Consider the following 17,547-nt stretch of genomic DNA (forward strand, 5'->3'; position numbering starts at 1 on the left):
TGTTTCTCAACTTCCAGGTGAGTCACTGAAGTGACTACCAGTGAGAATGAAAAATACTGTTGACTAACATCCCATCTGGTACTAAATGTATCAGAAGCCTGTAACGTCCACAAGTTAACAGCTGCCAATTCAAAGAACAGCAAACTGTTTCCAGTGTGGACACAGCTTTAGCAGATAGTCACTGTGATCTCTTCTGTGTTAAGTGCTCTACACCACTTGTGTCACACACCAGGCTGCGGGCCTAATCTGCCACGAGAGATTAAATATAAACATACATAAAGTGACGATAAACTACATATCCCAAAATTCAAGCCATCCCATGAAGAGACAGCAACCTGCCACTAGATTAAAGTATTTCTACAACATCATTGGGTTTTGTGACCATCTCAAAATGGTCTGAAGACCTTGCTTGTGCTTTAAAGAGTTTCTCAGAGCGTTTTTGTAGCGGTGCATGCCAAGGGTTTGTCAAAAAAGACAAAACACCATAGCAGAGTGAGGGAGGCAATCTTACATCCGAGGTCACAGAGGGAGCTATCTGGCTTTTTCATTAGCTGCTGATAAAAGCGCAGACAACACTGACACAGTGCAGATATCAATTTTCATATTAGGCGTGAAGGCTGACGTCTGTCTGTCCCGAGGAGCTTTTTCATGTAGCTTCAATGCATGGGACAACGACAGGGAGGGACTGATGTGGTGGAAAAGGCTATGAGTAAAATTTAGTTATCCTGGGAAAAATTGTTGGGTCTAACTGTGGAGGTGTGCTTGGTAGGATTAATGTAGGACAAAAATGGGAGGGGAAAAAAGCAACTGCCACAAACCTCTGATAACATTACTTCATCATCCATCAAGAAGCTCTGTGTGGATAAGTTGTATGGAGACATGCCATACCAGCCACAGAAGCTGAGCAGGAGCGCAGTTCTCAAACAAGACAACGGGGAGAGAATAAAAACTAGACTTTTTCTATGCAAACCCCCCCAAAAAACAAACAAACAAAAAAACAACAACCAACCAACCAAAGAAAAAAAAAAAAAAAAAAAGCACTGAATTTCGTGACCACAGGAAAACATCTGGATAGAATTTTTAACTCTTTTTAACTCAAATCTTCTAATCGTTTAATTTAATGGTGCTGTTTTCATCTTGCTTGTGTTCTTTTTAGAACATGACCTATGGATGAATATGTATGTAATATGGGGTCACACGTTCTCAGCAGTTGTTCATCACCCACTGTGACAAAGCTCGTCTGGACAAAGTTCACGTGATAAGAGGTTGTTTTTGCTGCTGTAATGTGGGTTTATTAAACTTATAACTTTAAATGTTTTTAAAGCAACGTGTCAACCTATGTTGACATGTTAAATGTTTGTGAATTATTTGTAACTTAATATCAGAAATCAGATACAGAGACAGTTTAACAGTATGGGAAAGTTCAACTATATTTATCCAGTTTAACATGGTCCTTTGAGGGAAACCATAATGCTGATCTGACCCTCGGTGAAAATGAGTTCCCCTGCTCTACACCACTGACCACCTCACTGAGGCATGGTGACATGCAGAGACTTAAATCTGGTAACAGAGAGAGATTATGAAAGAAACTAGCACTATTAAGTGGCCCAAAATGCATTAGATACCAACTCTGCCACAAAACAAGGTCACAAATTGGACAAAGTAAATGAAACTTACAACTATACTTTCAAGCCTTGTTATTTTTAACGGATTTCTGTGAGAAACTGGGGTTTAATATGAAAGCATTTAAGCAACGTTACCACACTGATTAACATCATTAACTGGTAGATAAGGACATCTGGGAAAACAGACCGGTATGTCCAGTAAACATGACACTAAGTTCAGGAAGCAGAATCGGAGAACTGATTCCCACCAGTCACAAAAGCTCCTTCAGCATGCTGACATTCAGTCCACGTTCATGTTGGACTTTACAGGTGTTCCCAATTTTGCGACTGCATCTTGCACAGTTGCGATACGCTCATGTTGACACTACTAAACGGTGTTAATCCCATGGAAAACTTTCCCCATCTGGACCTACAGTTGGCAACAGTAACCCTGGTTCTGCACTGCAGCTTTGGTGAGTGTAGTTATAAAATTAACCAGTTGTCCATCTTCTGTATTTTAATGTTAACATCAGTCCTCCAGATGACAGCAAATCCAGAGCAAAACAAGGATTACTGTAAAGAAATAAAACGGATGCGGGCAGGGCTGGCTGGTTAGTAGCGACTTTCAAAATAAGAGCTTTATTTAGTTATGTTCATGGATGACAATGTTGGGGATCAACGGTGGTTCAAGGTTAATGGCAATAGCTTTTATAAAGAGGTGTCAAATTTGTATCCAATTTTTCCCACAGATGCAGTAAATACCAGCATTTAGAGATTAAAGCCCATTTAAATCTACCTTCAACCAATATTCCCAACATGGGGACGGGGACTCATGAACATGTTCACAGATGCAGACTAGCGCATGCTAAGTCTAATTTGCGTGTGTTGGGAGAATTTTTCAGCCGTCATAATCCTAATGAAATAAGAGAAAACAGGAGGACTGACGTTTGAATCAGAAGCTGGAAATGGGAAATAAGGCATTGTGCTCTCTTGTAAAATACGATTCCAACTTGAGGCCAAGGCACCAAACCCTGCCGCTCAATAACACAGATTACATGTCAGTTTCCTTTTGTAGTAGACCAAAAAAATGTTGCTAATCTTTATAGTAATAGTCACATCTGATCTGCAGTCTTCCGAAACCAAAACAGAAAATACCAAGGTTTCTTTAGATTGTCCGTATAGCCACAGCTAACAGCAATTCTTTTAGTAATTGAATATTCCTCTGATTAATTGCATAAATGCAATGTATGTGTTAAAATTAAGTGTTCACTGGTTTCCATTTTAGAAACTTAAAGTGTTCCAACAGTGTTGTATCTCCTGGATGACAGACTGTGTGTTCAGGTATATGTGGTTTTGTGTGCAAGATAAGCCCTTAAAGATTTTGTGCTCTATAAATAAAATTACAATGAAAAAGAACATGTGATGGCTACAATGAAGAAAAGTGAGCATATCAGCATTTTGAAGTTGTCGCTGAGCTTTGATGCAACACTGTGCTGCTGAAAACAGCCTCTCTGCTGGTGTAGATGGTAATAATTCAGTTACCAAACAGCTCCAGGTCAGCGGCTCAGAGTTCAAATCATGTACATTTATTTATAACTGGCCTGAAAAAAACAAACATTTTTAAATATTATTACAAATTATTCCATGTTTAATTTTAAAAAATGTTATGAAGGGCTTGAAATCAATATGGTCTTGTAAAAATCCACACTGTTTAAACTGTGCCCTGCTTGGTGCAGGTTTCACTGCAACAGAAAGCGGGTCGGCTCTCTTCAGCTTAAACTCTGTATCTGACCAATATGCACATTTTAATGTAGCGTCTGTGGCTTTTGGTCTGTAGATTTTCACTGTGTGAAACAGCTGCAGACGGGAGCAGCTACAAAGTTCCGTTTAGTTTTTTCCTCCCAGCTTATTGAGCAGGTGGTTTAATGAGTGACTTCGAGGTTTTTCCCCTGTATGGGATTTATAATGTATACTTTACTTTATGGGATTTACTGTGATTACAGGAACAAGTGCTACTGTTTTGGATGCTTCCTTCCCCTAAGCTCACCGTCTTCTGCCTCTTTGCTTCAGTGTAATAATTAATTTTGACTTCTCTGTGAAATCTATTACTCTACACTGTGCATTTAAGTAGACAGACTGTGGCTCCACGTTAATATATGAAACCATCATCTTCACCGCTGCTGGTATCAGCAGTCTCTTTCTTTAAAAACTTGGGGCTGCATTGTTTTAATGTTGTCATTTATATGTTTTTTACATTCACAAGCACACTCCTAGACACACCACAGTTCTATTACAGACCTGTTTTTAGTGAAAGGTTCATGTTTGCATGGTGCCGACTGGAGTCATTAAACAAAGCATCAAAGCAGAAAATCATGATGACATCACCATCAGGAGATTACTAAAGCTATACTTTTATTACCAGAGGTGTCTATTACGAAGCAGGATTTCAGCTTATCCAGATCACTTCAGGGTTAGTCCTGGTTTTCTGTAGTACAAAAGGTGATTGACTACTTACAGAAGTGTAACCTATAGATGTTCCAGATTAGAGATCAACAGGTATGAAATCACCGCCCACTGACTGATTGTCCAGAATACAGCATCACCACTCCTGTAACCTCTGCATGGAGAGTTGGAGGGTGCTTCCCTGATGAGTATCAGTAATAGATATCATTCTTAGATGTTACTTTAACCCTGTGCCCCCCCGGCCCGTTGGCAGCAAGCGCTAACACTTTGGCTGTTCATTTACCATTAATTCATGATCCTAAAACACCACACTTCCTCGGTTTAAATTCTGTTTTTAAACTTTACTCTCAAACCCTTTAAAGACAACGGGGAAAGAATAAAAACTACAGGTGTCCAAAGCAGGTTATGTTGGGGGTTTCATTTTAAAACCACTGTTTCTTTTATTCACAGCATGTTTTAAGAGCAATATGGATTCTATGCTGGGGGCATACATCTGCTACTTATTAAGCTGTACCTAAAACCACTGAGTGAAGCACACACTGTGTTGCATTGTCACAGAAATGTGCATGTATAAATTTGGTGCTTTAGAAAATGCATAAAATGTTCCTATATTTCTCATTTACACTGCTGTAACTGCAGCTAGTAGAACACACACCAAGAACACCTGTTCAAATTCATTTAACTTTGATCTGCTGACAAATTAAAGTCATTTCCCATTCTTCCACTTTATTTGGAAGAAAAGTCATGTAACCCATGAAAAAGCCTCTTAGATGAATTAGATGCTGCCAACACCACCCCTTTCATGTGAACCTGGAGGTGAAACCCTGGATTAACTCAGCAAGTTGATTAACCAACTTCATGTTACCATATAGTCTAGTCGCCAATGTAAGTGATTCCATATAAGTGAAAGACACCCTGAGTATGTTGAAACTGCTTCATAATATCTGGCCCCTGTCATAAAGCTATTCTCTAACAGGTCTATACACAGTCCTTGAATATGACATACTGTACTGGTCCTGCACATCTTACCTTGTTACAGTGACGGCCGATGCCCATGAGAAAGTTATCTGGTTTGATGTCTCTGTGGATGAAGTTCTTTGTGTGTACATACTCGATTCTGCTGATCATCTGAAGATATAAAAATGTTTTAAATGTGACCAAATTACTACAATGGACAAACATTTCCAAATAATATATGAAGGCAGGATACAGATAATAAACCTGTGCCTAGTTCACTTTTTCAGAGGCCTGCAAAGAAGTGGGTGTGTGTATGAGCTGGATACCTGGTCTGCCAGCATAAGGACAGTTTTCATGGTGAAGCGCCGAGAACAGAAGTTAAACAGGTCCTCCAGACTGGGTCCAAGCAGGTCCATAACTAGGACGTTGTAGTCCTTCTCTTGGCCATACCACCTGATGACAACAGTTACATATAAAAGTGGGTTTTCACAGTTGATCTCAGTCACAATGCATTCTCTAAACCAACTCCACAGGCTGAATATAGACCCAAAGCAGGATGGCCTCTTATAAAAAGGTTCATTTTACTTGTGCTGTGTTCCATAATAGAAGGCTAAAATTAAAATGTGTTTTTGAGGTACAAAGAGGAGACATTAAAATGTCGTGAAAAATTAACCCCACACTGTTCCAAGGAAGCCCATCAGATGGAATTCTCTCTTAATACCAATGACATCATTCCCTAGTGGGATTCTGGTTTAATTTAGTTGTTCCAACTGACATCCTGATGCGTCAACAAGGAAACAAGAAAACATAAGCTACTGTGACGCAGTAATGGTTGAACTTTTAACCTTTTTAAATTGTTTTAAGACTTCTCTCATTTTCTCCTCTCCCCTCCAAAACACTGCTATGATGTGGAATCATGTGACTCTTGAAGAAACATCATTGAACACAATCTGTTCACTAAAGCCAAGAATGTGTCTTAAAACATCAAAAAGAACAAACCCAAAACTAGTTATCAACCAACCACGGTTCTTTGTATATTTATATTTTCAAAACTAATTGAGATTAAAATCCTACTAATCACTGAAAATTACAGAGCTCCCTCGCTATAACGCGGTTCACCTTTCGCAGCGTCGCTGTTTCGCAGATTTTTGTGTGCGCAATTTTGCATGCTTTTTTTTTTTACAACGCATTGTGTTCTGCGTCCTGATTGGCTGTAGACCATTATCAATCTCGTGCCGTGTCTCCTGTACAGTACATAATGCGTTCAGCTTGTCAAATTTACATAAATCTTCGATCCTAGCAGTGTGACTCTGAAGTGCTGAACTGTATTGTTTGTAAGTTTTCTCCCCAACAAAGTCGATGAAACGTCATCACCTGCGAGTGACTTTGGTTTCATTCTGTAATACTGGACTTATTTTTCTATGAAGGTTTGAACTTTGTGTTTAAACAAGCGAGAAAAGTGTGAAAATGTTCATGCCTGTCTGAGAAAAGTGTATAAAGTGTGTAGAGAGGGGTTTTTAAAACATCTATAATAACTGTAAAAAATAAAGATGGCTACTTTGCAGATTTCACCTATCGCGGGTTATTTTTGGAACGCAACTCCCACGATGAACAAGCGCCCACTGTATTCTTTTTTTATTTTGTTTCGTTTTGTATTTTCTTACAATATTTGGTTAGTAAATATTCTGTGACAAACGCCCCTTTGCTTTCACACCTCTCTAAAAGCTCAATTTTACTATTTACAGCTTGAACAGAGATTACTTATACAGGGATTATACTTCCTACGTCCACAGGTTGTGTGCTCACGTCCCAGTGACAAGTGGCCTCATCGTTTAGTTAACACTGTAACTGTTAGTTCTATTAAAAGGAAAAAGAATGAAATCACAGATATAAGTGCTGAAACAATACACCTGTTCTTAAACAGCTCCACTGGCTTCCAGTTCACCTAAGTATCAATTTCAAGATCTTGTTTATCACTTTCTAAGTCCTTTATAACCCTGCTCGTCTGTATTTATCGAATTTTCTCCATACGTACTCAGAGTACACTCTGCTCTTCTTCAGCTTCCCTTCTGTCTGCTCACCTGACTACCATGGGACTCAGAGCCTGTAGCTGCTGTGTCCCAAGACTCCAGACTAAACTCTTTGTACTTTTAAACCACGTCTCATACCCCATCTATTCAGAAAGGCATACCCTTCATTGTAACTTGGTCTAGTCTATTACCTTTATTAGTTTTATAGTTGTGGTTTGTTTTACCTTGTTTTTATTTATCTGTACTACTGCAAGGTGACCTTGGGGGGGTCTTTAAAGGCATCTATAATAAATCTTTAAAATGTAATAATAACAACAAAGACAAGCATTCTAAGCATTATATGGTAAATGGACTGATTCTTATATAGCACCTTTCTACTCTCCCAGAATACTCAAAGCGCTGTATACAACATGCCTCATTCACCCATTCATACAAGCACTTATAAACTCAAGTGCAAACTAATAAACATTCACACTCCGATGAACGCATCGGAGGGCAACCTGGGGTTAGTATCTTGCCCAAGGATATTTGGCTTGCAGACTGGGGAAGCCAAGGATCGAACCACCAACCTTCCAATCAGTAGCTGATCCGCTCTACCACCTGAGCCACAGCCTATATGACATGCCCATTCACACAAGCACTTCTTTTCTACACCTAAGTGCTTTCTAACTAACATTCACATCCCAATGGATGCATTGGAGAGCAACTTCGGGTTAGTATCTTGCCCAGGGATACTTTGGCATCCAAACTGGAGCAGTCAGGGATCGAAGCTACAGCTACCCTGTTGAAGAGAGGGGGGCTGAACAGGACAAACAAGGAGGGATGAAATATGTATGGCAACAAGTGGAGAATGATGAATTGAATGGACCTACAGACACATGTGGGTATGTTGATTCTTGCTGATGTGTACCTATTCAGTAAAGAAGCTACAGCTAGTTTCTGGCATGTAGAGTCTGGTAGGGCAGTTTTCATGCTACCATTATACAAAAGACATGTCACCAAATTTCAAGAGTGATATGATTTCATGATAAACATGCCATTACAGGACTCTAGACTAACTTTTTGACATGGGCGCACCGGTACGCCTAACGTACCGGCACAAAAGTTAGGCGCACTCAAATTTTTCAACCACATCGCTTAACACCGCAGTTTTACATGTGCACTTTCTTTGGGGGGAAGTCCATACAGACAATATTCATTTCTAAATTATTAACTAACAATCTTGTGCTTAAAGTGCTTTGTCAATATTGTAGAAAATGTTAAACTTAATCATCATCTCGGCTCCTCTGACGACCTGTTTGCTGCTGCCTGCTCCTGAAAGGCAGTGGGGAGAGGGGACACTTGGGCAGTGCATTTATTGCAGCATATAATGTGTTTCCTGGATACACTGCTGCTTTTTCAGCGTTCAAAGATTGATGGCACCGTGTCAGAGCTGGCTATGAATTTCAGACGGATCAGTCCTTAACTTAACACAAAAGTTATCAATAGTTCTTTTCATCTTTTCTTATTACCCACAGCTACATCCACTTCGGTCAGGCTTAGGCTGCTCACTAGGGCTGAGTATCATCACTGATTTCTATAATCCATTCGATTCTGGTTCTCAAAGTCCTGATTCGATTCAATTTAGCCTCAGACAGTCAGAAATATTATAATTCTGATCATTTATTAGCACTGATACATGTGAGACTTCATCAGAATTGTGAACATCACAGCAGGTGCCTTTGTGTCAAAGTAACTGAGAATAAAACACAGAAAAACATGAAGGAGATTTTCCTGGTCTGGCGTTTTATAGCAGATAACCTTAAAAATATTCTGCAATATTGCATAATTTTAAGAAGTTTAAATTTCTTCAGTATTGAACAGCAGAAATTAGGCTTTCTTGTCCGAGGTCATTTAAGTGAAAAAAAGAAAAGAAAAAGACAGCGGCCGACAGCGCTGTAAACAACAGTAGACTGGTGGGTAATAAGCCAGTGGATAATGCAGAAAACAGAGATTTGAGATGGGAAACTGTTCTTGAAGTACACAGAGAGAGAGAGAGAGAGAGAGAGAGAGAGAGAGAGAGAGAGAGAGAGAGAGAGGGAGAGAGAGAGAGAGAGAGGGAGCTGTGCATGAAGTGTGATTTTTATTGTGGTGGAAGCAAAACAGCAAAAGTCAGAGGGAATTCATGACGACATTGATCAAATGTGAAGCGTAGTTTGCTGCTTCTTTTGCTGCTGGCTCGGCGAATTTTGGTTGGAGAGACAAAACCTGCAGCTCAGAATCAGCGCAAAAAAGACGTAAACACAGCCCGGACCCGACGCATCAGAATCGCTGAGCTCCGACAGCGTGTCAGTGTTCGGGCCGTGGGGTGAGAAAGCCGAGAAAGACAAAGCTGATTCTGATGCGTCGGGTCCGCTCTGTGTTTACGTCTTTGTGTGGAATCCGTTAATGAATTGATATCGCTTTATTCAAGCTACTCACCTCTCTCTTCCACCTGCACTCTCAACTGGACCACGGCCAATCAGAGAGGTCCCGCCCCTGACTATCTCTGATTGGTTTAGTCCACGATAGGGGCTTAATGTGTGTGTTGTTGACCACACGGAGAGCTGCAGAGATTTTTTTTTTTCTTTTGTTACCCGAAAATATTTGGTCGCACCGGTGCAACCAAATATTTTTTTAGTCGCACGACTGAAAAATTGGTGGCACTCTAGAGCCCAGCGAAACATGCACCTATTCGATGCATATGGGCAGATGAACACCAATTCCCCTTCAGAGCTCACTGTACATTCAAGCACACTCCGAGTAAACCAGTAAATCTGTTGCAAAAATATGGGCAGTATGCAACACCAGGTCCAGCTACACATGGAGCGCATGGTGGCAACCCTGCTGGTGCACATTTAAAAAAAACTTGCTGAGTTGTCCATAACATTACAGAAGGTCTCCAAGGGGGAAAAATGATACCTGTGAGTATTTTACTTCATATGCCCTTGGCCTGCAAATGGTGGGAACCAAAGAAGGGCTCAGTTCTCATTAAAGTTTGTCTTCACTGAGGCCCAAGCTATGATGTCCCATGACTTGGCGAATCCAAATAGGTACTAATAGAAAAGGGGGTTTTGGCCTTAAATTAGAAACAGAATAACAAAATTTTAGTGTTTGAATAAACTTTTAATTAAAAGTAACAGAATTTGGTGACATATCCACTTTATATTACTTAAATTACTAAACACTTGGGGGAAATTTGGACCCCAGAGGGAAACAGGCATAATTATGTGCTGCCATTGAAAAAATTCAATTGATTTAAAAAAAATGTCTCACTAAAGTTAATTTCATCGTTTCATTTTATTTTCACTCAAAACAGGCTATACTTTTATGCCAACGAGGTCTGGCATAAAACCAGGCGGGGTCATTCTTGACCCCAGAGGACAAAAGGTGTATGGCAATGAGGGTCCAGCCTCATGATTCCTTGTTAGGGAATATAATTAATGGTTTCAAATGTCTTAGTTTTTGACATTGACCATTAAAACAGGGACTCAAATGTAATTACATATCAGTTTCTTAGTTTTAGACTAGCTGGTTAGTCAACTAAACGAGACAAAAAACAAACAAAAAAAGAGACTAAGAAATTAGTTCCCAGGAACAACCCTACTTGTAACTGGCATAATCATCTTATGGCACGATATATTTTCAATCCAGAAGTCTGGTGGGAATCAACTATATTCACACTATGCACACAATTTGACAGCTTTGCCATGATGTTTAAGTCTGTAACATTATCAGGTCATAATCATGATCCCAACACAAGGCTTGAGTCACTTCTTTACAGAGAGAGAAAAAAAAAAAAAAGCAGCCAGAATGAGGAAGTTGCAGAAACTGGTATAGGTGGGGCCTGAATAAAAGCCAAGTCAGACTGTAGCAGGAATGTAGGAGAGGCAGCAAGATCAGCAGGTTGCGCAGGCTGTAGGCAAGACTGTTTCAACATGAAAACAGAATTATGAGCACCAAGATTCACTGAACAGAGCTTGTTTGCAATACAGTTAAAGTGGAAACTCTTACTTTAGACAAAAATTACAAGAAAGCCAAACGGCAACAACCCCAAACTGGGATTTAGGGTTTACAACCATTTTAATAACCCATACTAGTGGCTATTAAGGCTTTTATAGGATCTTCAGCCTACATGACCTTAGAAAACATATCACAGCATTACAATGCAACTATTGACATGAAATTCTCACCAGATGTTGGTAACAATCCACATATGCAAATTCAAACCATGGATGTCCATAAATGGTGTGTGATAATGAGTGACTATTTGGGATCATTGCCCTGCTACTGTCCCCCCTCAGTAGGTGGCAGCAGATTTTTATCAAGAACGTCTCAGTACATTTATCCATTCATCCTTCCATCAATGAAGCATGCCAGTGCCGTGTGAAAAATAGCCCCACACTATAACGTTCCCACCTGCAAACTTCACTGTTGGTATGGTCTTTTTGGGGTAATATGCAGTCTCTTTTGGCCTCTAAACACTGTGTGTATTCAGGCATCCAAAGTTTAATTTCAGTATCATCTGACCGGAGTATATTCTCCCAGTTGACTTCGTCCTTATACTCTGACGACACGTTATATGAAATGAATAAATTACTACCAAAATGTAAACACATCAGAAAAGTTGGTGTATGAACAGTTTAGCACACTGTTGAACACCAAACTCAGTCGTTTAACTGAAAAAAAGCAAATATAGTACCCCTAAATATACACTGATTACTGTGTAATTATGTCTTCCAACAAACGGATGGAGTCTCAACAATTTAGATTTAGTCTATTAAATAAACCCATACACTACAGAGATGGACATCGCTGTTCAGCCTAATCATAGTTCATAATGTTGCTAGAGACCGGTCATTTACGCAATTGATGTGAGGGATCATAATCTCATTTACTTAGCGCTAAATCACAACAGTTGTCTCAAGGCACTTTACATTGTAAGGTACAGACCCTACAATAATACAAAGAAAACAGGTAAAACACCATCAATCACATCACACCTATGAGCAAGCCCTTTGGTGACAGTGGGAAGGAACAACTCCCTTTTAACAGGCTCGGGGAGGGGGCGGGGCCATCTGCCACCACTGGTCGGGGGGGGGGGGGGAGCATACTTGGATTCTACGTTTGACAATATAGTCCAAGTAGGAAAAAGTTTACATTTTGTTGGTTTTTTTAAATGTGAGAAGCACAAACATGTTTAAAGAAAGCTTTTCATTACTGGAAATACAAATAAGGTGGAAAACAAAGTTCTGTCCAACCATTTATATAAAACTGCAGCAAATTCCTTTATTTTGTTCTACTTACAGAACAATCAGGTGTGACAAGATGCCACATTGTTATTGTTGCTACCCTACCATTCATAGTTTTATTCCAAGCACAGTGGGTGCAGAGTATCCTCAACTTCGTTCTACATGTACAATGACAGAAGGCTTTGGTGGATTTTTAGGCAGTGGCATTCATTAGTCGTCTCACTGTTTTAACACACAAAACAATTGACTACACTACACACCGACTACACACTCAGTGTCAAATCTCTCACATTTCAAACTCACCATGACTCCCAAAACTTTCCTCTCTTTCTAAGCAACCAAATGCCACGTGTTGCCATATCGCTTTTTGATTGGCTCGTGTGGTACATTTTGTAACCAATAAAAAAAAGTGGTTGTTATAGGTGGGGGGGGGCATCCCCTCGCAAGAAACCTGCTTGCGAGCGCTGTCCTTAGAAAATCCAGCTACAAGACTTAGAAACAAAATCAAAAACGAATTCTTTTATTTTTTGATAGAACACTTAAAAAACGCTGAAACAAGTGGCATTAGTAAACGGTACACGTGCGCATGTGCAGCTTGTTCTGATGGTCAAATATGAGTATTATCACCTGGCTTCTTTGGCTAGTTTGATGCATGAAGTGCCAAAGACAAGTTAATCTTTGATTTTTTTAAATTAAACTATTGACTATCATGCTTTGTCACATTTGGGGACAATGTGAATATCTAAGTGAAGATGAAATGACTAAATGTTAACTAAATATATTTTAGTGACTTTTGGCTCTATGAGAAATGGCTGCTGCACTGTGACATGCTTGAAATCACCTGGAACAGCTCCCATTAGAAGACAGGTGTTAATAATGGATAACACACTGGGTCCAATAGTGTCAAAGACTTCTTTAATATGACGAGTGGAGATAATGTCGAGGTGACACAGAAACTGGCTCAAAGGGAAAACAGCTGATAAAAACAAAGGGATCATAAGCTGGAGGAGTGATATGGAGGACCTGATAGCAGCGACCTTATTGACGAAAAACTAGAGTGTTCACGGGTGGCTGGAGACCCTGGAAAGTGTGTGGTGGGTGGTTGATAACAGAACTAATGGTGTTAATAAGACACAGGGTGTGTGACAGTTATTAGAGATGATATCTGATAAATACTTCTGTACTAAAATACTTCTTCTAAAGCCATCCTGGTAACCAAACAGGGCTTCCCTTAACATGTCAAAGGAGAGCTGAAGTTTGTTTTGTTTTTTATTTCTGAGAGCACATTGAGTCACATTGTTTAGCCAGGGATCTTTTTTAGGTTTAACACGCTCAGTTTTAAAAGGAGCAACAGTATCAAGAGCATTTGAACAAAGCGAGCAGATGAGGCTCTCATCTTAAGGGAGCGACTGCCCAGTGGAGGGACACCAATAATCTGTTCTTCAGCAGTAGCAGGAGTGACGATGCAGAGACTGTATGCAGGTAAAGGTTTACATGTTCATTTTAAAATGCAGTCTGTTTTTATAAAATATTTCTTGTTGACATTTGTTCCCGGGTATTCAGTGATTCAATTGTGTGAAACAACATTCTAAGGTACATTTAAGAGTCTGAACCTCAGCTCAACCGGTCTCTGTGGGTTTACCCAGAGAGCAGTGACTCCGAACTAGATCTGCCAAAAGGCAGGCATATCCAGTATGGGTCAGAGTCCACCTGCACGGCAGGGTGGACTCAAAACCAATAAGGATGAGGCTGAGGTCCAGTTCAGCTCTGCTCATTTCCCAGCTCATCCTGTCTTGATGCCTTTTGAATTAAAGTCTTATTTTGTTTATTTCTGTCACCTACATTTTGTCCCTGTCCAATTACACATGAATCTTTAAAAACAAAAAAAATTAGCATTCCAGCTTCTAATTAAAACTCTAGTTCAACGGCTACCACAAACAAAACAATACACACGTTATCCAACTTTTATACTGTGTGCCATGATGACAAAGTGACCCAAGCTAATAAAATGACTCGTCCCTCCTCTCAAGAAAAAAAGAAGAGAAAAAAGAAATAGAAGAAATATGATGGTCAGTAGTGAAGCGCGTTTATATTCTTCAGCACACTGGATTAAAGTTTGTGTGCTCTGTAGTTACCCATGTCTAAGAATGGTCTTTCAAATGTGTTCGTCTGTGGACACGAGTGGATGTGGTGTTAAACCAGAAACCAAAAAAATAACCAGAAATGAGGAAATCCTCATCTGTCTGAAGTTTTCCCTTCCAGTACACTAAAGATAAATCCAGTTATACTGCAGACTGCCCTACATTTAACATGGGTCACATCATTAATAGCAACTACCCAGTTACCCATTACTTACTTATTATTGTGATGTCACATCTGTGCTAAATAAACATAAACAAAAAGCTAATTAAATGCTTATTCTTTAATCAAAACAACCGGTCCAACTCACAGCTAATGAAAAACAAAACCCGTCATCATAAGCAGTCTTTCTGGCAAGTATGATATGAACAAAGAGGTGACACTGATGCTCGGACTAAAGTGTACACACTGTATAGTTAAAATATACAGTGTGGAAGTGGGACGCAGCTACCGTACTTTAAGATTACCGCTCACCCTAAATGGTTATTATTAGCAGTTACTGCAACTAATATTACGTGTCCCCGCTGACAGGTCCTGTAAAGGCTTCATTTACGCGGTGCAAACACACACACTGCTGGGCTTGGTCCGCTGTTTTCGCTTCGTTCGCCGCCATTTTCTAACAAGGGAGCGGAGGACATGTTGGAAGCTAGCACAACAAAAGAGCGGCCATTTCCAATCACACAGTCCCTATTCCGCTCCGTAACAGCTGTAATTCAGGATACAAGTACACACCTAGGGTCTAAAAACAGCTGTCACCACGCAGCCAAAAATGTCAAACGGAACCGAGAGGAACGGCGTTTGAAAGCGGTGCTGGAAATACATAATACACAGTGTGTTCTCGTAGCTGTTGGGCTGATTAGCAGGCCTAATGCCAGCAGGGTTCACAATCACTGTTAGCCGTCTTTTTCCCAGAGCAGACGGGACGACATGTATTGACTGAAATTATTTTTTCCATATTAGTATCGACACAGACGCTAAACCATGTCTCCTTACCTGATGTGTGGAATCCCGACACCGCCTTGTAGGATTTTGTATAGCTTGCTTTCGTATAACAACTGCGGATGTCTGGCCTTTTGTGATTCCAATTTAACAGCTACTTCCTGAAAAATAGAGAAACACGACAACAAATACACTTCAATATTTAACATTCTTTTTACTACTAACATCTAAGGATTCATAAACTGAATACAGCTAAAAGTATTGTGTAACCTTAGCAGATAAATAGAACTACTTAGAAGCTGTGCACTTTCCAACCTATAAAGTTATCGCACACACAGGACAAAGCTACCGTCATATTCGGTGAAATTATTTAGCAACTTCCAAAAGACAGCTAAACAATCCAAGATGTAGAAAGATGCACCATATTACCTCTCCATTTGTGATGTTAATGGCCAGATATATGTCGCCGAAAGATCCTGATCCGATTTTTCTGACGAGTTTGTATTTTCCACCGACTATGAACTCAGCTTTAGAGCCGCTGCTGCTCGCCATATCCACCAGATATCAAATTCCACCTGATTTGCTTTAGGAAATTCTGTGGCAATTTAGCCCGATTGTCAGCAGAACATACGGCGTCCCGTATATCCACTTGGTGTTACAGGGGGCAATGTGGGCTAGCTGTTACTACAAAATATTTTCGACAACCAATGAACCAGGCTTCGACAGATCTCATATATAGTTTTCTGGCTTTCGTCTGGCTACAATAATCTTAGTTAAAACACAAACTGGTCAGGTAAACGCTCAATGGCGTGTTAGTATCGACGTACAAACATCCAGAACTAAATTAGAACAAGCCTAAGGCCTTAAACACCCAACCAGCTACCTCGAAGTAGCAACTAATGTCCGTCAAATCTAACGTTAGCTAACGTTAGCATCAAGCTAACGTCGTCGTAACGAACGCAACGAAAAAACTGTCCAGGTTTCCTCTGCAGTGAAGGGCGAAAGTTAATCTTTATACTCTCGCGGGTGCCGTTGCTTCTTCGATCTTTTAAAGACGTTTTCGGAAAACTTTAAGGGTCGAAACCGTCTGTACAAAGTACAACCCACTCACTCCGCCATCTTGTCTTCTCTACCCTTTCTCTCAGCTGGTTGCCGTTGGAGGCGATTAGCTAAGGTACCTCATGGCCCCTTCAGTTGCTATCGGAAATAATAGAAACAGAAAAAACGACACAAAAGTTACTCTACATAGTGCTAAGAAAAGCAAATGTGCTTTCTGTATGCCCGCAATAGCGCAAATGCGTTATAACGCAACATCCTTAGTTTGAATGGACTTAGAATTTTGTATATTTTGTTTCTTTTTTTATTTAGTTTTTTTTTGTCCTATCACACTTACTTTGTGTCGACGTATGTTAAAGACCAGTTAAGTCACCGGGAAAAGTTCTTTTTTTACGGGGTAATTATTGTTTGTTTAATAATTTTCGAGCACACGCATTCTGTAGACAAAGATATATACATGAAAACTTGATGATTTTTAAGTTTTTTTTTCTGTTGTTATTTCAATTATATTTGCATGTTCGAAATAAAATTATATCTATCTATCTATCTATCTATCTATTTTATCAGGTTCCACCACAGAGCTCTTGAATGCACCAGCAGGTGATGTTTTCGAACAGGCTACGTCATGTGACTGTAAAAGAGGTGAAATATTTGGCAGAAATTCTATATGGTCATTCAGAAAACGAGTATGACAAGGATAGATATTTTCTTTTTAGTGGGCAGTCTGAAGGCCAAAAAACAGATTTATGTTCCCAAGTGGACCATTATGCCTTCTGCTATAATGGTCCACTTGATAATAATATTTTATTATGATTTTTTTATTTTGAGATATTAAAATCACAACAGACACAGACAGAAAAGCAAAAGAAGAAAGTAAGACAAGTTGGACAGGGAGAGAAAAAACACTGAAAATCTGCTTGAATACCTGCCGAAAAAAACCCACACAGCAGGGAAACCACAGCAACAACCAGCATATGTATAACTAACAGTAACATATATATAATAAATGTTACTGAGCAGCACACAGTATTAATATTACATGACATGTTTAGAGGCAGCTGCCGACCAAGATGGTGTGTGAGTACCTGT

At 39.8% G+C, this 17,547-nt stretch overlaps 1 protein-coding gene across 5 annotated transcripts in view; it reads right to left on the reverse strand.

The window, feature by feature from the left end:
* csnk1a1 (casein kinase 1, alpha 1) overlaps positions 1 to 16,613 on the reverse strand; it is a 29,459-nt gene extending 12,846 nt beyond the window's left edge. For 2 of the 5 annotated variants that reach the window (XM_005458835.4, XM_003454307.5), the window contains exons 1-4: positions 15,832 to 16,562; positions 15,457 to 15,563; positions 5,351 to 5,477; positions 5,097 to 5,195 (exon numbers count right to left, since the gene is read on the reverse strand). In XM_005458835.4, the coding sequence (XP_005458892.1) occupies positions 5,097 to 5,195; positions 5,351 to 5,477; positions 15,457 to 15,563; positions 15,832 to 15,954 (456 nt within the window). In that variant the 5' untranslated portion in view covers positions 15,955 to 16,562. Of the gene's footprint in view, positions 1 to 5,096; positions 5,196 to 5,350; positions 5,478 to 15,456; positions 15,564 to 15,831 lie in introns of all 5 variants that reach the window. The other 3 variants (XM_019362711.2, XM_005458836.4, XM_005458834.4) reach the window with 3 other exon arrangements.
* Between the last annotated feature and the right edge of the window lie 934 nt (positions 16,614 to 17,547).

Source organism: Oreochromis niloticus, linkage group LG2 (assembly GCF_001858045.2).
Source record: "Oreochromis niloticus isolate F11D_XX linkage group LG2, O_niloticus_UMD_NMBU, whole genome shotgun sequence".
Taxonomy (NCBI): domain Eukaryota; kingdom Metazoa; phylum Chordata; class Actinopteri; order Cichliformes; family Cichlidae; genus Oreochromis; species Oreochromis niloticus.